Source organism: Wickerhamomyces ciferrii, contig 00272 (genome assembly GCF_000313485.1).
Source record: "Wickerhamomyces ciferrii WGS project CAIF00000000 data, strain NRRL Y-1031 F-60-10, contig 00272, whole genome shotgun sequence".
Classification (NCBI taxonomy): domain Eukaryota; kingdom Fungi; phylum Ascomycota; class Saccharomycetes; order Phaffomycetales; family Wickerhamomycetaceae; genus Hansenula; species Hansenula ciferrii.
In genome coordinates, this window is record NW_011887468.1 from 21110 (window position 1) to 44685 (window position 23576).

General features: G+C 29.6%; 9 protein-coding genes across 9 annotated transcripts; 3 read left to right on the forward strand and 6 right to left on the reverse strand.

Moving 5' to 3' along the window:
- Window positions 1-329: 329 nt before the first annotated feature.
- ECM9 (Ecm9p) lies at window positions 330-1304 on the forward strand (the record flags this gene model as incomplete). Its single annotated transcript, XM_011273047.1, has 1 exon — window positions 330-1304. The coding sequence occupies one exon, from the start codon at window positions 330-332 to the stop codon at window positions 1302-1304; it is 975 nt and encodes a 324-aa protein (XP_011271349.1).
- Window positions 1305-1438: 134 nt separating this feature from the next.
- Window positions 1439-2755, reverse strand: BN7_6392 (OSBP family protein; the record flags this gene model as incomplete). The annotated part of the gene is made up of 1 exon (XM_011273048.1): window positions 1439-2755. The coding sequence occupies one exon, from the start codon at window positions 2753-2755 to the stop codon at window positions 1439-1441; it is 1317 nt and encodes a 438-aa protein (XP_011271350.1).
- Window positions 2756-4299: 1544 nt separating this feature from the next.
- VPS1 (dynamin-like GTPase VPS1) lies at window positions 4300-6366 on the forward strand (the record flags this gene model as incomplete). The annotated part of the gene is made up of 1 exon (XM_011273049.1): window positions 4300-6366. The coding sequence occupies one exon, from the start codon at window positions 4300-4302 to the stop codon at window positions 6364-6366; it is 2067 nt and encodes a 688-aa protein (XP_011271351.1).
- A 1966-nt stretch (window positions 6367-8332) lies between these two features.
- BN7_6394 (DUF4112 domain-containing protein) lies at window positions 8333-9110 on the forward strand (the record flags this gene model as incomplete). Its single annotated transcript, XM_011273050.1, has 2 exons — window positions 8333-8362; window positions 8442-9110. 2 exons carry the CDS (start codon window positions 8333-8335, stop codon window positions 9108-9110), a joined length of 699 nt encoding a protein of 232 aa, XP_011271352.1.
- Window positions 9111-10988: 1878 nt separating this feature from the next.
- BN7_6395 (Alcohol O-acetyltransferase 1) lies at window positions 10989-12266 on the reverse strand (the record flags this gene model as incomplete). Its single annotated transcript, XM_011273051.1, has 1 exon — window positions 10989-12266. The coding sequence occupies one exon, from the start codon at window positions 12264-12266 to the stop codon at window positions 10989-10991; it is 1278 nt and encodes a 425-aa protein (XP_011271353.1).
- A 962-nt stretch (window positions 12267-13228) lies between these two features.
- Window positions 13229-14683, reverse strand: BN7_6396 (Alcohol O-acetyltransferase 1; the record flags this gene model as incomplete). Its single annotated transcript, XM_011273052.1, has 1 exon — window positions 13229-14683. The coding sequence occupies one exon, from the start codon at window positions 14681-14683 to the stop codon at window positions 13229-13231; it is 1455 nt and encodes a 484-aa protein (XP_011271354.1).
- Window positions 14684-16439: 1756 nt separating this feature from the next.
- On the reverse strand, window positions 16440-17180 carry BN7_6397 (uncharacterized protein; the record flags this gene model as incomplete). The annotated part of the gene is made up of 1 exon (XM_011273053.1): window positions 16440-17180. The coding sequence occupies one exon, from the start codon at window positions 17178-17180 to the stop codon at window positions 16440-16442; it is 741 nt and encodes a 246-aa protein (XP_011271355.1).
- A 661-nt stretch (window positions 17181-17841) lies between these two features.
- On the reverse strand, window positions 17842-19397 carry BN7_6398 (putative transporter; the record flags this gene model as incomplete). Its single annotated transcript, XM_011273054.1, has 3 exons — window positions 17842-18635; window positions 18728-18904; window positions 18971-19397. 3 exons carry the CDS (start codon window positions 19395-19397, stop codon window positions 17842-17844), a joined length of 1398 nt encoding a protein of 465 aa, XP_011271356.1.
- A 2332-nt stretch (window positions 19398-21729) lies between these two features.
- BN7_6399 (High-affinity nicotinic acid transporter) lies at window positions 21730-23286 on the reverse strand (the record flags this gene model as incomplete). The annotated part of the gene is made up of 1 exon (XM_011273055.1): window positions 21730-23286. The coding sequence occupies one exon, from the start codon at window positions 23284-23286 to the stop codon at window positions 21730-21732; it is 1557 nt and encodes a 518-aa protein (XP_011271357.1).
- Window positions 23287-23576: the final 290 nt, after the last annotated feature.

The following is a 23576-nucleotide window of genomic DNA, read 5'->3' on the forward strand; positions in this document are numbered from 1 at the left end:
GAGGAAAAACAACATAACCAAAACAAACATTTAATTAAAGATAAAACTTCACAACGATAATATATCAATGTCATCACTAGACTTAATCAAGGAACTATATCAAGTATGCATAACAAATGAATACAATTCCAAAAAGTTAACATTCAGTCCAGATATCCCAGAATATAATTCAAATTATTTATATCATGTTGAAGAAAATAAACTTGAAATCATAATATTTAAATCAACATTAAAAAAACTTTTCATTGAATGTCATGAAATTTTCAATTCAATTATTCCATTTGATATATGTAAGTATTCAATGATTTGTCTTCACCTCATTGAATAAAATGGCTAACTTCCCAATAGCTAAATATAAAGAAGATAAACTTGTGGAATTATATTATATGACTATAGGAATTTTACTAGTAACAAATGAAAATCATACATCAATAAACATTCATAATGAAATAGTTTCATATATTTTGAAAAGATCATCATCAGAACCTTTCCATGATTTAATTTTAGATTCTAATAAATTTTTGGATAAAGAAATTTCAATCGTTGAAATATTATTAAATTCAAATAATAATAAATTAAACAAATCATCCTCATTATGGTATTTATATAAGAGATTATTCATACTGAAATATAAAGCGTCTCAAGAGGATCATGGATATATATCGAATTTCATCAAAGTTGTTTTAAAATCTTGTGAATTACATCCAACAAATTATTACGCATGGAATTTTATGAGATGGTTATATAAATTTTTAAAATTTTATAATATAAAGATTAAATTGGATCTTATTAACATTATTGAAGGTTTTTGTTTTAAGAATAATAATGATTTTGCATCATGGTCTTGTTATATTGATATTTTGACTTTTCAATGGGATGATTTAGAATTTTTTAAATTTGAAATACAAAAATTTGGTTTAATACTTCCCTCAAATAAACCTCAGGAGTCAAATCATATTGATTTGTTACAAAGAAAATTGGAAAAATTAATTAATTGGATAAATCAAAATGAAATAATTTCAAATGTTTCTTATGAATCATTAAGGAAAATTTTCAAAATTTTAGAATCATCAAATATATCAATTCATTTAAATGAACTCAATTTTCAAATTGAAGGATTTAATGAATACTTATCTCAACGAGGTATCAAATTCTCATTGAAAAATGGTTGGTATGAATTAAATGAAAACCTCGATAATGATTTAATCCTTTCACAAAAAATTAAAAGACATATAAATTGGATTAGGTTATTAAATTGGATAAATACAAATACAAAACAACAAACAAAGACAAACAAGCATTAATTAATTAGAAAAAAAAGGTTCATATATATATAAATTGTATGTTAGTTTATATTAAACAAAAAAAGAATTACCAGAACTAAAAAAAGGGGAAAACAATAAACATGGTAGTGGTGTATAAGGGGGTGGGTAATTGACTATTCAACATCATCATTAATACTCAATTTTTTAAAACCTGGAATTTCAAAAGATTCAGTAAATTTTTGACCAGGTAAAATTGGTACAGTTTCTAAAATTAATTTTGTTTTTGTTTCCGGGTCAGCATCATTTGGTATAGATTTATATAAATAATATTCTAATTCATCATCAGGATTTTTAGATTTTATAAATAATTTTGGATGAAATTCAACACCATCTTCAATTCTTTTCTGTCTTAGGACTCTTTGATGATCTTCAATTTTAAATTTTTCTTCGGTGGCTAATTCATGATTACGTTGACCGAGGGCATCTGTCACGGATTTCCATAAATTTCTTGATTCAAATTCACCTTGTTCTTCTAAAGGACGAACTTTTGGTGGTTGTGGGTTTGATTTTTTGGTATCCCAAAAAACAGTTTTTTCACCGTTGGTCAAATTTTTTAAATATATAACATCATTCCATTTTCCTGTAATTTCATAAATTGATTTCCCCTGTGGATCTTTAACAATCCCTTCAATTGAATCATATGAACCAGAAATGAAACCTTTAACTTTAAATTCAATATCAATTGAATACCCCGTTGTTGGAGATTTTATAATCATATGATCACCTAATTCAATTCTCATTTTACCAAATAATATACCTCTTGCATACATATTTGGTTGAGTTAAAGTATATTTTTCAGGTTGACCTTTGGAATCCAAGATATCCAAAAATTGACACACAGTAATACCATCCATCATTGCAGCAGTTGAATTACCCAAGAATCTTGATTTTGGGATTATAGCACCATCAACTCTAATATTATGATTTGGAATCATATAAAAATATGAAGATTTTGGAGGATGATGAGAAGTTTGTTCAGAGATATAAAAAGCTTGATCACCATTTGATAAATCCCACCAAGATGTAAAATATTCACCCAATACTGGGTTTAATGGTTTTTTAACAGCTTTTGGAGCAATATGCCAACCTGATAAATACCATTTAACAATTAAAAGGAAACGATCTAATTCAGTTTTAGATTGATGAGCTTTAATAACTAAATCAGGTTGTTGTAATTGATTTGTTATTCTTTCCAACATTGATTTTCTTTCAAGGATAAAAGTTGGTAATGTAATTCTTGATAAATCACAACCTGGTCTTAATTGAGAAATAATACCCATAAGAACACTTTGTCCTTGGTCATCAACTTCATCTATATCTTCTGTATTTTGTGAATTATCATTTTGTTGATGAGATTGATTTTTTGGTGATTGTACTGTTTCAGGGTCTTCTTTAACAATTAATTTTGATTTAAGTTTTGATAAAGACATTGTGTTGTTGATTTAATTGTATAAGATAAAATATCGGTTTGTTTATGGGTTTATTCTATTATTTAATTGATTCTAGTTTGTTGTTGTTGTTGATATTTATGATTTTGATTATGAATGGATATAATTTAGTGTCAAACTATTCCGTCCCAGTGGTATCTTTAAACTATTGAAATGAAAGAAAACCAATTGTTTATCCAATGTATTCCCACTAGTTCTATTATATGATCAGTCTATGATCACCAAATTGTTTAATATTAATATCAATCAAACCAATTAAAAATGAATATCAATTGAAACTAAAATTTAGTGGTTTCTTTATTAAAGCAACAATTCCCAAAAAAAGTTGAATTTTAGAGGCTTATGAAAAACTAAACAATTTATAAAACACATTCGCGAAGAAATTATAGGTGGAGTATGTCAGTGATGAGTAATCACAATAACCATTTGAAATACAATTTATTAAGTAATTACTAGTTTATAATATATTATATTACTATTAATTGGTAGTGGTGTTGATGTTTTATTAGATATAAGGTATATACTACATTGTTTTCAAAAATATCAAACCAATATGTATTAAGATGATCAACACTAAAGTCTTTTGGGACCATATTGAATACATAGCTTAAATATCATTGGTTTTCAATTGTATTATAGTAATAAGAACTTGATATAAATCTTGATTATTTCATTCATATCATTGTTTATAATTGTTAGTACAATATACCTACTTGTTATTTCATGATGGATAAAGAGCAAAGTACAAATCAAATTAGACAGTGATATGTGGTCAGTCAAAACAACTTGAAGTTATCAAAAGCAATTGACGAATCCACACAATGAATGAGGGACCATACACGGATACTTCAATCAATCCGATAGTCAGAAACATTCTAAATTAAAAATATAACCATCTAGATACAAAGATGAATCAGTGGTAGTTGTCAAACGATATAAATGTTGTTTATAAAGAAGGTTGAATGTAAATTGATTCTTTGTTTACCATTTTTTATATGATTTGAGGATATTGGTTTATACACGTTTGTTTTGATTTACTTTTTAAACAATTGTAAAGGATTCCAATAAATTGATAAGAGAGAAATCAATTGATTCGTGTTTTATGATGGAAATTACCTGTTTTGAGGTGTTAATTGGTTTTTGGTTTACTATTAAAGTGATCAGTATATCACTAACTTTTTGGTTGCATCGATTACTTAACGTTAATTGTATTATACTATAGTATTATAACCACAATTCTAGATCAACAATTGTACATAATGAACAATAAATCAACTCTATACAATAGAACACATATCCTTCACATATTCCATACTTCTTCTTATTATTATCCCTTTACTTATTCTTCCTTTTTTCTTCAATTGATTCAATTTAATGCTTATTACCCAATACCGATATTTCCTAAAACGGACAATTCCCAATGTTTTTTTTTTAGTTGACAACAAAATCAAAATCAAATTCTTGTTCAATTGCCTCCCATTAAATCAACAACAACAACAACATCAACTAGATCAAATACATCAACAATGGATGAAACATTGATCTCTACTATCAACAAGTTACAAGACGCTTTGGCTCCATTAGGTGGTGGTTCTGCTTCTCCTGTGGATTTACCTCAAATCACCGTTGTTGGTTCTCAATCTTCTGGTAAATCTTCTGTATTGGAAAATATCGTTGGTAGAGATTTCTTACCAAGAGGTACTGGTATCGTGACAAGAAGACCTTTGATCTTACAATTGGTTAATAGAAGACCTACAAAGACAAAATCAAATCAAGATTTATTAAATTTAAGTTCAAATTCTGAAATTAAAGGTCAATCTGAAGATAATGCTGAAGAATGGGGTGAATTCTTACATATTCCAAATAAGAAGTTTTTCAATTTTGAAGAAATTAGATCTGAAATTGTTAAAGAAACTGAAGCTAAAACTGGTAAAAATGCTGGTATTTCATCAGTACCAATTAATTTAAGAATTTATTCACCTCATGTCTTAACTTTAACTTTGGTGGATTTACCAGGTTTAACAAAAGTTCCAGTGGGTGATCAACCAAAAGATATTGAAAAACAAATTAAAGATATGTTATTAAAATTCATTTCAAAACCAAATGCTATTATTCTTTCTGTTAACGCTGCAAATACTGATTTAGCAAATTCTGATGGGTTAAAATTAGCAAGAGAAGTTGACCCAGAAGGTACAAGAACTATTGGTGTCTTAACAAAAGTTGATCTTATGGATCAAGGAACAGATGTTATTGATATCTTGGCTGGTCGTGTTATCCCACTTAGATATGGTTATGTTCCAGTTATAAATAGAGGTCAAAAGGATATTGAACAAAAAAAAACAATTAGAGACGCTCTAAGTGATGAAAAAAGTTTTTTCGAAAATCATTCTTCATATAGATCAAAAGCTCATTATTGTGGTACTCCATATTTAGCTAAAAAATTAAATTCCATATTATTACATCATATTAAACAAACATTACCAGAAATTAAATTAAGAATTGAAACCGCTTTGAAAAAATATCAAAATGAATTAGTTGCATTAGGTCCAGAAACTATGGATTCACCAAATTCAATTGTTCTAAGTATAATTACAGATTTTTGTAAAGATTATAATGGTATCTTGGATGGTGAAGCAAAAGAATTATCAAGTTTAGAATTAAGTGGTGGGGCAAGAATTTCATTTGTTTTCCATGAAATTTATAAAAATGGTGTTAATGCATTAGATCCATTTGATCAAATTAAAGATACTGATATTAGAACTATAATGTATAATAGTTCTGGTGCTTCTCCTTCATTATTTGTTGGTACTCAAGCTTTTGAAGTTTTAGTTAAACAACAAATTCATAGATTTGAAGAACCTTCATTACGTTGTATTAATTTAATTTTTGATGAATTAGTTAGAATTTTAACTCAAATTTTATCAAATCCAAAATATTCAAGATATCCTGCTTTAAAAGAAAATTTATCAAATTCTTTTATTGAATTTTTAAGAACGGCTCTTGTACCAACAAATCAATTCATTATTGATATTATTAAAGCTGAAGAAACTTATATTAATACTGCTCATCCAGATTTATTAAAAGGTTCTCAAGCTATGGCTATTGTCCAGGAAAAATTACATCCAAAGCAAGTTTCAGTTGACCCTAAGACAGGTAAACCATTACCATCAAATTCATCTCCTGCACCATCAATAAATGAAGATTCAAATCAAGGTGGATTTTTCGGTGGGTTTTTTTCATCAAAAAATAAAAAAAGATTAGCAGCAATGGAAGCACCACCAACTATATTAAAAGCATCAGGAGTAATGACAGATAGAGAAACTCAAGAAACCGAGGTTATAAAATTATTAATTCAAAGTTATTTTTCAATCGTGAAAAGAACAATTGCTGATATAATACCAAAATCTATAATGTTAAAATTAATTGTTAGATCCAAGAATGAAATTCAAAAAATTTTATTAGAAAAATTATATGGTTCAAATGATTTAAATGATTTAGTTAAAGAAAATGAAATTACTAAACAAAGAAGATTAGAATGTATTAAAATGGTTGAAGTTTTAAAACATGCTAATGATATTGTTTCTTCTGTTTAGGTTACCCCTTGTTGCGTTGGGAGCTGAAGTATATTTGAATTTAGAGGTGTTTTTGTGGATTAGCTAGAGATTTTTAAAATTATAAAATATAAAATTTTATAAATAAATATATAAAGAATTTATTATTGTTATTAAGAACAAAAAGTTTATAAAGTTGTGTAGCCTTATATTGAAGTAAGTACAAAATTTCAAAGATAATAAAGTCTAATTCATAACGTACGTCCACAACATTGAAGGGATCATATCATTAATACAATTTTTTTATTCATGAATAATTTCCTAGATACCAATATGTATATCATTTAAACGTCAAGTATATATGTAATACAAATATTAATCATATAGTTGTTTGTTCAAATTATATTGAATTTTATTATGTGATTATGTAATCAAGATTATCAAAATTATAAAACATGAAACTTTAGAGTTTTTATAGTAAATATATGGATTTTACTAGCTTATAAGAATTGAAATATCTTTGATATTTGGATGATTAGAGAATTAAGTGGATTTGGAGAGTTTGAAATTTTGTTGTTTTTTAATAAATTTATTTTTAAAATTGAATTAAAAATTTGGATGTACATTTTATTTTTGAAATTGAAAAATTTGTGAAAAAATTAGTTGTTTAAATTCAATAAAAGCTATACCACTGAAAACTAATTTGAGTATTTTGATATATATATCTAGGAAAATTTGTGTATACTGTCTATGGAAACAATGAGATAATTAATTAGTTATGTTACAATGCTTACATAATATTAAATGCTTATACATTTCGGGGATTAATTATAAGTCCGACAGTCCGATAATAGATCAATAAGGTGTTTAAGAAAGAAGAAAAATAGTAAATGATATATTGTAGATTTACTTCATAGTTGAGAGGTTATAAAACATTCAAAATTAAAGCATATTTGAGATTTTTGACATCAGATTTGAGATGATCTGATCAGATATTTGAATGAGTTAAGATACTTGATTTGAGCTATGTAATTAAATATAAAGATTAATGACAATTTTGAAAATTATGGAAGCTTTTGAAATGACATCCAGCAGCCAAGGTTATTGTATATATATTATAAGTAAGATTTATTCATACCAAGTGTTTATAAAAGATTTAGCTGTTTCGACAATCCAAATCGTTAACTGTGGATAATACAATTATAAATCTACAATATCTGTACTTCAAAAAACAATTAAAGCCAACCAACATAAAAGTAATCACAAGATATTGTACTCGTTCATTTGAAACGTATCAATCTTGAAATATTTCAATTATTTGATTGGCATGTATATTATACTTAAAATATAAGATATAATTCTTGAATAAGCAAACATCTAATCAAGATCGTTGTATGATAGAACGTTATGAATAAAATTGCTTGTTATTTGTATATTATCTTAGAATGGTTTATGGCATTCGACGGTATTGAAACAAAAAAATCGAAGTCATGGCCCATGATAATCAACCCTATAGACTTGGATTCAATCTCTTAATTTGTTAGTGATATTTGATATTTCTTCACACTCTTTTTAAAAACAGATAAGCCTCACCGTATCACTTTATCCAATACTCAAACTAGATATAGGATTACCGAACGTGAACTATTAGCTATTATGCAAGCTGTTTACCCAACATAGACCTAGTATCACAACTAGTAAGTTCAATTTCATTTTCCATTTTTATCCCAAAACTCACCCGCGAATGTCAAAATTTCATCGTTGCATTTTCGTTTCATAATCATCTTGAGAAATCGAGACACTGCAGGTACTGCCCATAATTAGCAATTTAGCATCTAATCATATAAAATAATAAAAATATAGTTGATTTATAAAGTATTATACTTCAATTATATACACTAGATACATTTCTTAAGTTATAAAGCCATGAGTTTCCTAGTAAAGTGGGCCATTGGTAAAGTATGTATTCATGGGTATTAATTACACTGGGTATTAAGTATTAACAAGAATGTTTAGTCAATTGGTAAAATTGATGTTGGTAAAGAAGATCCATTTTTTGAAGAAGTGAGTATAATTTATGTCAAATTGATATGGTACATTAACTAACTAATATCCAGATACCCCATGAAGAATTAAAATTTTATCAAAGAGATGGTGCAAAGAGAAAAAAGGCATTACCACCAAATCTCTCTCCAAATGATCAAAAAGTCTTAAAAAGTGTTAGAAGAAGAGCTTATCATCTTGATTTAGCATTATCATTATGCGGTTTCAGAATCGGTTGGGCTGGTATTATTGGATTAATCCCATGGATTGGTGATTTTATTGCTGCATATCTTGCTCTATTATTATTGAAAAAAGCTAAAGAAATTGATGGTGGATTACCAAGTTATCTTGAAACTCAAATGAGTGGAAATATTGCTTTTGATTTTGGTATTGGATTAATTCCAATTGTTGGTGATATTGTTAATATAGCATATAAGGCAAATTCAAGAAATTGTTTAATATTGGAAGCTTATTTAAGACAAAAATATTCAACTGATCATACAACTAAAAAACATCATGGTTGGTTTGGTCATAAAAATAAAGATCAAAATGGGAATGATGAAACATTAAAACCTGCTACGGCTGGTTATAATGAACCTCAATTACAACAAACAAATCCACAACAACAACAACAGACAAGAACAAATACACATGATATTAGAGCACCTCCTCCAACAGCTCATGGAGGAAATAATAGTCCTGCACCACCTCCAAGATCAAATGTTCCACATGAAACTGTTTAACAGATATAAATTTGAATTAAAAAGAACACTGAAGGTTATTGGATTTTTATAAGTATTTTTGTATTATTATAAAGGCATTATTGCTTTAATTTCAATTTTCTTTCCAGATAGAAACTAGAATTGTAGATAATTAATAGCTAACTATATACTAATGAACTCTACATTATTGATATAAGAATTCGTGGACGGATCAAATATATTCAGACAACCTTAATTAAAAAATGAGTTCATGACTTCATGACAAATAACCAACAAAGATATTTTTAATCTATAATTTATAAGGAGTGAATGATGTCACAAAACCCATTGAGAAGAGTGAATGATTTAATGGTAAAGGCTCTGATTATATTTGATTCAGAGTATAACAAGTTTTTGTCCTAGTGACCACATAGTCAATTATTAATTTAGCTGTATTATTGATTATTGAAGATGATATGATGATATACTTTAAGCTAGATTATGCGTTTGATTTATACCATATGAGGTCACTTAAATCATGTTCAAATTTGGTATTATTCTCAATTTATGAAATCCATTAACTTCATAAACCCTTAAAGTTGATAAGATATTATCATTTAAATCTTGGAATTTGGAAACAGTTTTCAAATAATGATAAATTGCAATATGTAAATGAAGTAATAAATAACTGAAAACATTAATCTTGAGATTATCTTTATCTTAATCTGTTTTTAGTATTTTGATCAAATAAATGATGCTTGAATATGATTATATCCATTGGTTGACCTTCAAGGAACAACACCATTCAAATAATCATTAACTCAAGCTTTTTCAATTTTTTACATGAAAATCAGAGTAATTTACACCATATTCTATATTTCAATTTAAAATTAAATCTTTCTACACTTATTCTATTTCATCACTAAACAGGACTCTTCCATGTTCAGTACTTTCCGGAGTACTAATCATTATGTTCAGCTTTCAGATTTTAAGAAAGGTCTTCAAAAAAGCTTCATCTTTTATGCGCTTGAAAGTTATGTCTTTAGCTTTGGGATACCCATATACTGCTGAAACTCTGATAAAACTAAGTTTTGAACAACTAATTGATCAGTACGTATATTTACATATTTACTACTACTAGCTACTAGCGCAGCAGCAGCAGCAGCTCTTTTAGAGGACATTACCCGGATTATATTGATGAATGTTTTAACTTTTGATACGAATTTCTTGAACAATTTAGCTGTTCTGTTTACTATGATCATTAAGAGTGGTTGGTTGTATTTTGTTTCTGAGTAATTGAATTACCCGATTGACTTGATTTAAGACTATAAAGTTTTGACCTAATAATAATTCTGAATGGTTTAATGGTACCAATTGATCGTTCAGCTATGGCATTGATTTGTTTTATTTCCTACATGGGTGAGAAATCTAATTTATATAACTCAAAATCTTGGTGAAAATTGAATAACAACTATTCAGATTATTCCATTGTCTTATTCAAGCAATAGGATGATCATTTGTTTAGTAGATATTTAAATTATCCATGGTTGAAATATACATATATTACTTGGAATTGATAAATATTGGTTGACCATTAAGGAACAACACCATAAAATATCATTAATCCAAGTATTTTCCATTTTCAAAACCCAATGAATTGTATGATATACCTCTACGACTCAAGAAATTATCCATATGAATTCAATCTATCCCAACTCTATTAAACTACTCTATCTTTTTATACTATATCATCACTCAAGATAATTTTTTTAAATTCCTCACAAACTTGATTTAGCCTTTCTTGTCCAATGTTATCGGTAGTACTAACCATAATATTCAATCCGTTAGCTTTAGTACTAACTATAAAAATAGAATACTCATAAAACATCCCATTGTTATGATGACTTGAAAAAACACTATCTATAATATTATACCCCCCCCATCACCAAAATTTTCCAAACCCAATATACCAATATTTGTTAATAAAGTACCTGATCTATAATTAAACTCTGATGAATTGGGGAAATCAATATCAAGATGTTTATGTTTTATAAATTTTTCAGAAATCATAAAACCAGTTCCAAATACTGATTTCTTAGAATTTATGTCTTTTTTCAAATATCTATCCAATTGACGAATTTTCTTCCATTGAAGATTTGGAACTGGATATTGGTGAATTCCTAAACCTGCAATGTTCATACCATATCTATACAATTCTTGTGGAACTTCAGGGGGGAAATATCTTCTTATATCAATTGGTAAGATGATATTTGAAAGTTTCATATTATTTTTGTAAAGAGGAAAGGTTGTCCCTATGTGAAGCCATGCATTTTGAATATATGAAGTTAAAGTTATTCTTGATCCATTATTTGAGTTCTGGGACAAACGAGCCTTGATTTGTGAGATTTGATGATTGGATATATTGAATAAATGGAATTTGGAAACTTCTTTTGATAATCTTGGTGTTTGATCACAGAACTTTGTCACTATAAGGAAATTTAATAGAAATTCTGGATAAAACCAAATTGGTGGTGTATAATCAATAATGAACTCTCCTGCTTTAGGGATTATAAAATTTGGGGTCATATCATTAGAATAATGAAATAATGGCTTAAGTTTTATATCAACAGGCTCAAACACTGGATCCTTTGAGTTAAATTCTTGGGTAAAATCATGAAGAAAATTCTTTGCAGTAGTACCATCGTGAACAATATGGTTTGTCATAAATGCTAATGTATTATTATCAATTAATACTAACCTCCAAAGTAAGTTCCCATCCTCATAAGGTAATTCACGATGGTTCAAGTTCTCTGAGATTTTATTGTCTGGTAACCCTTTAAGCTCTGTTCTTAAATCCCACACTAAATCATCAAATTTTATTTGATCTAAAACTTTCAAAAAATTATTTGGTCTTGGTTTGACTTGGTATGAAACCTCTTGAGTGACACTAGTTACAGCTAAAAATGGATTCTTCACGATAACATTTCTCAATGATCTAAAAAGGAATTGAGTATCAATAATATCACGATCAAAAGTTGCACTAACATAGTAAGATTTATATAGTTTTAATCTTTGAAACATGGCAAAATGATTTTCAGCACCTCCCATACGTCTTGCATGTCCACTTTGTAACTTTTTGGAAAGGTCTATAAGGGCCTTTTTTGATTGATCTTTGACATATTTCAAGTTCAAAGACATTTTGAAGAATTTTGATGAATAATTCATTCATGATACTTGAATCCAGTTATCATAATGTGCAGTTCCAAAAGAATATATAGTGAGGATTGCAACTAGATGATTGATAATGAATACACCGCATAATTTAGGATTCGGATTTTCGAAGCTTTCAATCTTGAACGATTGATTGTCTTTAAAGCTTTCCAAATGATGCATGACAATTTTGTGATCCTTGTATCTTGTATCCTATATTCCTTGTAAGTACCGTACTACCTTTGTTGATACCTGAAAGTAGAGATGTACCAGCTCTCAAAAAATTGTTGATGTGTTGATGTACACTTTCAAGTTTCAATATACAAAATTGTAGCCCAAGAAATATGTCGGACCTATATGCCTATATGGTCATCAGTGCTAGGGTTTCAAGTGATAAATCTCTACCTCAAAGACTACACACTAGTATCACACAGCATTCACGCTTTGAAGTATACCTTATGAAAGAATTGATTATTGAACTCAGAAGTACCTGGCTATTGCTGTATCGTCACGCAGATGATCACGACGCTGAAGTTTGAACTAACGGATTTATTTGTTGAAGTGTGATAGTGGGATGCATATTAATGCATATCTTAGATCTGATAGCTTGATAGCTTAAAGCTTTGAGCTGCTTAATGGTGATAAGTTATAACTTGAAAGTTGAAAATACTGCCCGCACAATAAATATATGGTTTAGCTCACCAGCGCCAACTTCAACATAATGTGCGTCAAGGATTAGACCAGCAGAAATAGTCTAAACCAAAATAGTAATTGGTAAATAATAAGGCAGATACTGCTTGGTTGACCATCAAGGAACAATACCATGAGTTATCATTAATCCAAGCATTTATCCATTTTCAAAAACCCAATAAACGTATGATATACCTCTACGACTCAAGAAATCATCGAGATGAATACATTCTATTAAAATTCTATTAAATAACATCCTTCTATACTATATCATCACTCAGTATAATTTTTTTAAACTCCTCACCAACTTGATCTAATTTTTCTTGACCTGTACTCTTTGGTGCACTAATAACAAAATTTAATCCATTTGCCTTAGTACTAACAGTCAATATTGAAAAATCATAAAACAATCCATTAACATGATGAGAAAATACACTATCCACAATATTATACCCATCTTTAACTAATTCATTTGATCCCATTATACCGATATTTGTTAAGATTGTACCACCTCTATACTGAAACTTTGATGTTTCTAGGAAATCAACATCAAGATGTTTATCTTTAAGTAATTTTTCTGATGAGAAAAACCCAGTAGCGAATATTGATCTCTTGGTATTAACAAGTTTTTTAAGATATTTATCAATTGTTGATATGGTTTTCCACTTTAATTCTGGAACTGGATATTGATGAACAACAAAACCTGAAGTGTTAAGACCATATCTATATAATTCTTGTGGTGTATCTGATGGGAAATATCTTCTTGCATCAATTGGGACAACAAACCCGGAATAACCTAAACGATTTTTATAAAGTTTTAATTTTGTTCCAGTATGTAGCCATGCGTTTTGCAAATATGAAGTTATTGTTAGTCTTGAACCTTTTGGATCTGAATGTTTGGCTAGTTTGGATTTGATTTGAGAGATTTGTTCATTGTTTATATTAAAAGTATGGAAATATGAACCTTCATTTGGTTTACTTGGTGTTTGATCAACAATCTTATTAACTATGAATAAATTTGTTAAAAATTCTGGTAAATACCAATTTGGTGGTGTATAATCAATAATTGATTCTGCAGATGATGGGATCAATGATTTTGAAGTGATGTCTTTGGAATAATCAAATAAAGGTGTATTTTTGATATCAACTGGTTCAATTGGATCCTTGGAATTGAATTCTTGAGTCAAATCATGGAAAAAATTCTTTGCAGTGATACCATCATGTACAACATGATTTGTCATGAATGCTAAGGTATTATTATCAATTAAACCTACTCTCCAAAATAATTTCCCATCTTCATATGGTAAGATACGATGATTTAAATTTTCAGATATTTTATTTAATGGTAATCCTTTAAGCTCTGTTCTTAAATCCCATACTAAATCATCAAATTTAACTTGATCTAAAACTTTCAAAAAATCATTTGGTCTTGGTTTAATCTCATATGGAATATCTTGAGTGACAGCAGCAGAAGCTAAAAATGGATTCTTCACTATGATATTTCTTAATGATTTGAATAACAATTGTGGATCCACGACTTCACGATCATAAGTTGCACTAATATGATAAGATTGATATATTTTCAATCTTTGAAACATGGCGAAATGGTTTTCAGTACCACCCATACGTCTTGCATGCCCAGTTTGCAACTTCTTGGAGAGGTCTGCCAAAGCTTTTTCTGATTTATCTTTGACATATTTGAAGTTCAAAGACATTTTGAAGGATCTTGATAAGTGGAGGACTCATTCTTAGAGTTCTTGCTATCATAATGAGCAGTTCCAAATAAATATATAGTGGAAATGGTCGTTTGATACTTGAAAATAAAGCCGCTGGACAAATCAGGAATCAGGATTTAAAATGTCGAAGCTTTTATGATCGTCCTTAAAATGATGCATGATAATTTCGTGATCCCTGTGCTAACTTCATTGAAGGTCATAGACACCTGGAAGACTTAACACACTATCAACCAGAAACCTATTGATACTTTGAAGAGTAACTTGAGTGAGTAACTCATAGCTGATGAATTGATTATTGAGTTCAAAAGTATCGGTTATTGATCTATCTTCACGTAGATCTCGACAAACTAAATTTGAACGCGTTCATTTGTTGAAGTCGGATGCATAATGCGTATATCGGCGACATACTTCACCTGAAAAGCTGTTCAAGTGATAACTTTGACGTGATAAACATAATGTTAAATACCAAGTTTCAACACTATCCAGGGTCAGTTCAACATCTTCTGTAATATTTCGTACAATTGTATTGAAGGAATACCATCACAAGTAGAATTAGTTAATTATGAGTACAAATTCTTCCAAGTACAAATCATTTGAGGCCCTAACAAAATTCAGGCGCGAATTGATAAAGTACTAATTAATTGAAACTATAATTATGAATATTTCCAGCATGTAATACCGTTATAAACCAGTAAAAAGCTGACTGAGTAGCAGAGTGTGTGATCTTTACATTCATACCTAACTCTCAAATAAAGCACTCTTCCCTTACTTTAATCAGCGTAAAGTTTGACATCAGCTGTCAAAAATCTCACGTGATGGAATTTTGAGGTTTTATCGCGAATGTGAATTTAATTTTCTCTATTAATTTTAAACTTAATTGTTTACCTGAACATGTTTTCCAAAGTGGATGCTATGCTTCTTACGAAATTCATCGAATAATTTGTTAGCATTTGATAAATATGGTTGGTAATTTACAATTTTGTCCAGTGAAGGGACACCAACAATTACTGCTTGATATGGATTCGTTCATGTCTTGCAGTGGGCTTTTAACCTGGCTTGGGACGCCTTTCATCAAAGTATTAGGTTTTATGTTGGGAACTTAAGAACTGTTGGATAGCGTCCCAGGGACCTAAAGATCTCTAGCTGGACAGTAAGTATTTCTTTTCAAAGTTCCAAAGTTGAAGATTTAAGAAAACTTTTCAGATGTTGCTTTTTTTTTCTACATGGTGAATAGACGTGTTTACTTTATGATATTGAGCTTCAATATACCTTTCTGTTTAGTGAGAATTTAAATACTTTGGTTGAAATATATGCTGCTTGAGATTGATGATTACTGATTAATGGTTGACCTTGGGGAACAATACCTAAAAGTATCATTATAATATCTTGAGTATTGATCTTTTGATATTAAAGTTGATAACTACATGTAGAATTTACGGAACGATAGAGCTTTATTCAACAAGAAATGTAAATGTTTAGTCTTCAAAATACAGTTTGTAGTTTATATAGAAGGCATAAACATCCATGGACTTTCCTTGAAAGAACATCATAATCGAAATTAAAAATTTGATGTATTGGATTCAACTTGAATAAAGTGGTCCATAACCATTCACCCAATAAAATGCCCATCATAATCTGTGTTCATTGCAGTGAATACATCTGAAGCCCTGTAGTTGGAAAACATCATATATAGTTCACATGTATTATCATATTTTTGAAATAAGAGAATTCAAATTCAATATGTAAATTGGCAAATAATCTTCAGAGTCTTAAGGTTTGGCGGATCAGCTTCAATAAACATACGCGGATAATACTTCTGATCAAACTTGAGCCCAATGATGTCTCTCAGAATAAAAGTCTTGATTCCATACTCACCTGAAGGTAATTCTTGATACCTGAAATGAGAACCTTTCATAAAGTCAGGAGGATCAAAGTCTGAAACAGCAGATAAAAAGATACCATTTAAGCACTTGTCAATAGTCGAAAATTCAGAAGGTCCCAAAAGACCAAACTTCTTTCTATAATGATAACAGCCCCCAAAATGTAAAGCTATCTCAAATATTAGAGAATACCCATAAGTTCTGGCCAAAATCTGGGGAATGATAAATTTTTTGATGTAGCCAGACTTATCAAACAACAAAGACCAATGAACTCTGATAACATTGAATTGTCCCATGTGACGTTCAAATATAGAAACTTCTTTTTTACATTCAGATAAGTCACTGTCGTTGCTAGTTTTTGGTGAACCACGATATATCCCATCATAGATAGTTTGTGGATCACGCGTTCTTTTTCCATACTTCAAAACTGTTAAACGTGGTTGTGCATGAAGAGCTAGAACAACTGTATGGCCATCTAAATTAACGAATTTTTTCAAGAAAGATGATGAATTATGGAGTGATATTCTATCAGATGGTGATATCAGATAACTAACAATTATTTGAATTATCTCAAACGGTAAGTCTTCAAATTTCATCTTAATTTTGAAAATTTGATTGCACGTACTTGATCCATGAAGTACCTGTGAGTTATTTAATTAAGACATCTTAAAACCTTTATATAAAGCTTTTAATTATTCATAAAACTTTATACCCCTATTCTCCTAATTTACTTCCCAATTTTACTCTTGTATTCATGTGCTCAACCTAAATTTAAACTTTTCTGAAATCATTAAGATGTCGAATCAAACTCCACAAGCGTGTTTCATCTCTTCTGAATAACACAATAGATGTATTTTTTGATGCAAACCACTATTAAGATTCAAATAAAACACACTCCAATAAACTTCATTAAGAAAGAATAGTGAGCTAAGGTGTCAACTAAATGAGTATTGAAACTTCTGAAAATCGTGTTCTTATCATATTTGATTTCTTTGATTATGTAAACATGTACATGATTGATATTTGTTATACCTAATATGGGAATTGTAGTCTATAATATTGATTCATTAAAAGAGATAATTATCCTACATATTCAATAACCGAATACAAAAAAACCGACATTCAATTAAACCATGCACACCATAAGTAAATAAATACAAAAAACATTAATATATGTGAAATAAAGGAGGTATTAAGATATTAATAAAGTGGACCTCAGTGATAGATCCATGGCAATTATCATATTGCAATATATGATTAGTATAAATATTTATAACTTGGATGTTTATCACCTTCCAAAACAATAGTTCTATCATCTTGAGCAAAAAATTCCAATCTATAATCTTCAGTTCTTTTACAATCATTTCTATATTTATAAAACCAAATCATTGAAATCATAGTGAAAATACTAACAACACAAAATGCAATCCCTACTGATAAACCTTTAGTATAATATGGTGCATCTTGTTGTAAATAAACAAAAGTTGCAATAATACCACCAATATTACCCAATCCAATTTGTGTTGCAGATCCAACAGATTTTCTCATATGTCCACCATAATTTAAATTTGTCCAACAAATTAATGAAGGCATTGCTGAATAAAGACCTGCTACTGTTAGGAAACATCCAGCATATCTACCTTGTACATGATCCTTCAATCCCAAAACTAAAGCTAACCCTGTGATTGCTAATAATGCTGAAGTTATTGCAAATGGTGATCTAATTTTCATAGAATCTGATATATATGCCAATACGATTGTATAACCAAAAGCTGCTAACCATGGATAAATTGAATGTGAATTTGCACTAACTGCTGTATACCCCATTTCTGCAATAATTGAAGGTGAAAAATATGCATAACCATATGAAGGAATAACTAAGGCAAAATATGCTAATGATGTAAGACCATATAATGGATCTCTTAATGATTTGATAATATCTTTCCAATTAAATGTAACGTCATAACCTGATTCAACTGAATGAATTTCTAATTTTCTTTTGATGAATTCTTTTTCTTTTAAAGTCATAAATCTTGAACTTTCTGGGAAATCTGGAATTATAAAGAATAATAATATGAAAGAATTGCAGTAACAGTACCTTCAATAATGAAAATCCATTGCCATGAGGCATAACCATGATTACCATCTAATTCATGAATCTTATAAGCTATAGCACCACCAGCAGCACCTGATAAACAAGTACAACTAAAGAAAATAGAAAATCTTTTTTGTGATTCAGCACCAGTATAATATAATGAAAGTAAATAAAAACATGCAGGGAACATACCAGCTTCACATACCCCAAGGAAAAACCGACATGCTAATAAACCTGAATAATTTGTAACAAATCCCATACATAATGTTATTATACCAAATAAAAATATACAACAACTTAACCAAATATGAGGTTGAACTAATTGAAGCATATAATTTGAAATAACATCGAAAAACACATAAGGAATAAAGAAAATTGTTAATGCAACGTTGAATTCATTACCCTTCAAGTGTAAATCTTCCGCCATACCATAAACTTTTGCATTTGATATATTGATACGATCCAAAAACGCAAGAAAATAAAGTAAAATGAATGGAGGAACAACACATAAATCAACTTTCCAAGTTAATTTTTTTTCATCAATCCCTAAACCAATAGCTAAATCATTTGTTTGTTGAATACGTTCAGCATCTGGTTTAAAATCTAAAGATTCTCTATCATCCATTGAATCATTTTCAAATCCATCTTGTCCATATAATTCTTGGTCAAATCTATCATGTGGATCTATACCTGATGATGTCTCATTCAAGTATACCATTTTTTGATAAGTTGAATTACGTTTTGTTGGAAGAATCTTGAATGTGGTGGTGTACTATGGTTATGATTTGAAGAAAAGTTTTAATACAACTTTTGAACCACGTTTGACCCAAAGTTGTATCATCATAGTTTGAATATAAATTATATCATAATTAGTGGATCTCAAGAGGTTTAAATAACCTCTATGCATGGCTGTTCTAAAAACTGTGTTACCGATTAAAGTGAAATGCAAGATTAATCAATTTAGAATTTTCAATCCCAAAGAGAAGGTTAGACCTATGAGCATACATTGTACATCTGTGTTTGACACCGCTTATACTTTTTGGTATGGAGTTTGAACTGTAGTCTGTAACGTAATTTTAGATGGTATTTGAATACAAGTATAAAACTAATACCATTTTTTTCCAGCAAAGATGCCCTTTAAATCAAATCATACAAAATGAGGCCAATAGGGTCCAACGATGGATTGCATGTGGGATATTTGTGCCTTGGAAGCGTGAACTCCATTCATTTCTCACTTGTTTTCTTTTATTTTTTTGGATGCTTCATGATGAAGAACTTTCAATTTTGTACAGAACGTACATATGTGAGATATACCTCATACATAATTATTTGATTCAAGTAACATAATCGACGAGATATGCGATTCTCAAAAGATTCGTAACTTCTTCACAACTGCCAACTAGCAACTACCAGCTTCTAAAAAGTCCATTTGTTTCCAGAAACTAGACGTCATGGTGGGTTGTTTGGATTTGTAGAGAATTACTAAATGATCTACCTCGGATTATGAAAAAGTTTTTCACGTACTAAAAGGAACTACAAGCTACAAAATACAAAAGCACTGGAGCCTAGTAAACAGTACGTAATCATGTTTGATATCCAGAATTTCTGGGCTCTATAATTCCAAAACTTAATCCGATTGCCTTTAAACGAACTACTCAATAAGGGAATTTCCTTCACAAATTCAATAGCACTAAGGCTTTCAACTTTCAACGCTCGACTGTTTGACTAACAAATTCTACATAGTTTAGCCTTAACACATGCTGGATGTTTAATAATTTGATGATGCCACATCTCCATTGTACTCTAATTCCGTCTAGCTTTCTTGAGCTTCTCTAACCTCTAATTAGCTTTCCCTTTACTTAAGTTGGTGGTTTAATTGTGTAGCTACTAGCGACCCTCGGTAAGAGCTTGAATATGTGTATAAGTTTGTGGAATTTAGTGCTTTGACAAAAGAGAAGATCATATTCCACATCAATTTGAACGTTATCCTTGTAATCCACTTGTCACTATAACAAGGTTTAAACTAAAGATATACTTCATAACCAAGAAACACTGGTCATATTTATCTAAAGGATGTTTGTAATTGTATGTAAAACCGTTGAAAAGTTTGAACTTTAAACTTTAAAGCGATTATAAGATCTTGGTACCTGCCAAGCGCTTTAAACTTTTACGCCAAAAATTACGCGGAGGTTATAATAATTTATTACTAAAGTGATCTACGGCTTTTTGTTTTCATTGGAATGTAACTAAAAGTGAAATCTTGGAGCCGAAATGCAAGTTTGGTATGTTGTTTGTAAGTTGTGGTATGCTGGGTGTAGATCTACGAGGATCTGTACGTTGATCGGAGGCAGAAGTTATGAAAAGTGTATAAAGTATCACTTCGGTGGAATTTTTGGTACTGGTTAAATTAGATAGTATGTTGAATCTTGATTATGGTATTATGGCTTAGGGACTTAAGGATTAGAAGTCTGAAGATCAATTGATTGTTGGTATGCTTCAAGTCATTGAAGAATGTAGGAGTGATGAGCTTGTGTATCTGGATAGTCTAATCTTTAAGCTCACGATTAATGCATCATCTCATTCATGAGCATGTGTATACTTATTTTGATGTAAATTCATAGAAGTCATTATTTGAAAGTTGTGTCGATTAATCTACCTTATAAGAAGGGTCTATATCCCAGCTTCTTATGTATTTGATTGAAATAGAATGTTTTAATGTGATAATGTGATCCTAAACTACATCAAATTCTCCATACCCGAGTCGAGTTCATGATTTCCCAAAGAATGATGTGTTCTTAGTATATTAGCACATCGGTCCATGTAATTAACTACCAATCATACCAAAGAAAGTAAGCTTAACATTTATGACAACCCCATGGTATTCATTGATATTCATTGATATTCAATTTGCATATTGCCTTCAAATAATCACCCATCAGTTATCACTACATCAATTCAAATCAAATCAAAACCATATATTAAAACATCTTAAAATCAAACCCAATATATCAAATTGAAACTTTTCATTGTATAACAAATACAAATTCTTCTTAATATAAATATTTAAAAGCCGGATGTTTATCACCACCCAACACAATATCTCTATCACTTTGTTTAAAATATTCACTTCTATAACCATCACTCTTCTTAATACTATTACGTCTTTGATAAATCCCAATCATAATCAACATCATCAAGATACTGAAAACAGTAAAAGCAATACCAATACTTAAACCTTTAACATAACGAGGAGCATCAACAGCCAAAAAGATGAAAGTTGATACAATACCACCAATATTACCAAATCCAACTTGATTAGCTGTACCTAAAGATTTTCTCATATGACCACCAAAATTCAATGCAGTCCAACAAACTAATGAAGGCATTGAAGAATATAATCCAGTTGCAACAAGGAAACAACCAGCATAACGACCATTTGCATTATCAACAAGTCCTAAAACTAATGAAAGTCCCACAATGGCAATTAATGCTGATGATATAGCAAATGGAGATCTTAATTTTGTTAAATCTGAAATCACTGCAATTATATTTGTATAACCAAAAGCAGCTAACCATGGATAAACTGAGTGTTGGTTTGCATTTTGTGCAGTATAACCCATTTCTTTAATGATTGTTGGAGAAAAATATGCATAACCATATGAAGGAATGATTAAACCAAAATAAGCTAATGCTGTAAGGGCATATAATGGATCTTTAAAAGATTTTAATGAATCTTTAAAACTATATTTAATTTCTAAACCTGATGAAACTGAATGAATTTCTAATTTTCTTTTAACAAATTCACGTTCATTTGCATTTAAAAATCTTGCATTTTCTGGGAAATCAGGAATAATAAAGAATAATAAAAATGCTAATCCAGCAGTAAATGTTCCTTCAATGATAAAGATCCATTGCCATGAACCATAACCATGAGTTCCATCTAGATCATGGATTTTGAAGGCGATAGCACCACCAGCCGCACCTGCAAGACATGTACAACTGAAAAAAGAACTAAATCGTTTCTGTGATTCTGCTCCTGTATAATAAGTACTCAAAATATAGAAAATACCTGGGAAAGTTGCACTTTCAAAAACACCAAGGAAAAATCGACATGCTAATAAACCTGAATAATTCTTGACAAATCCCATAGCTAATGTAACAATACCAAATAATAAAATACAACCAGATAACCAAATATGAGGTGAAATTTTCTTCATTAAATGATTTGAAATGATTTCAAAAAAAACATATGGAACAAAGAAAATGGTTAATGCAACGTTAAATTCATTGCCCTTTAGGTTTAAATCTTCAGCCATACCATAAACTTTTGCATTTGATATATTTATTCTATCCAAAAATGCAAGGAAATATAGTAAAACAAAAGGTGGAACAATACAAACATCTAATTTCCAAGTTAATTTCCGTTCATTGATTCCTAATTCTTGTGCTAATTGATCAGTTTGTAGTTTTTTTTCAGATTCAGTTTTCAATTCATGTGAAGCAGTTTGTTGTTGTAAATTTGTTTTTTCAATATCAACATCTTCAAATTGTTGTGAAGATGTAGTTGAAGATTTATTAATCTCTAAACCAGCTTGATTATTAGTCATGATGGTGTTCCTTGTTATTGAGTTTAGTAGAAATAATTTTTGAACGAAGGAACCTTCAACAGCTTTTATAAAGATTGTATCTTGATTAGAAATAAATGAAAAACTGGAGAATGAGTAATAAAAGTATCATTCAAGGCCCTTCCTGACTCATGACTTTATATAGTAATGGCCGTTACAGGAAATTTTTTTTATTCCCTCGAAGCAAAAAAGCTAAATTTCTGTGGGGATTATCAGCTCGGTGTATTAAATACGGCTGATAAGCACAGTAACAATAAGCACAGGGAGACGCA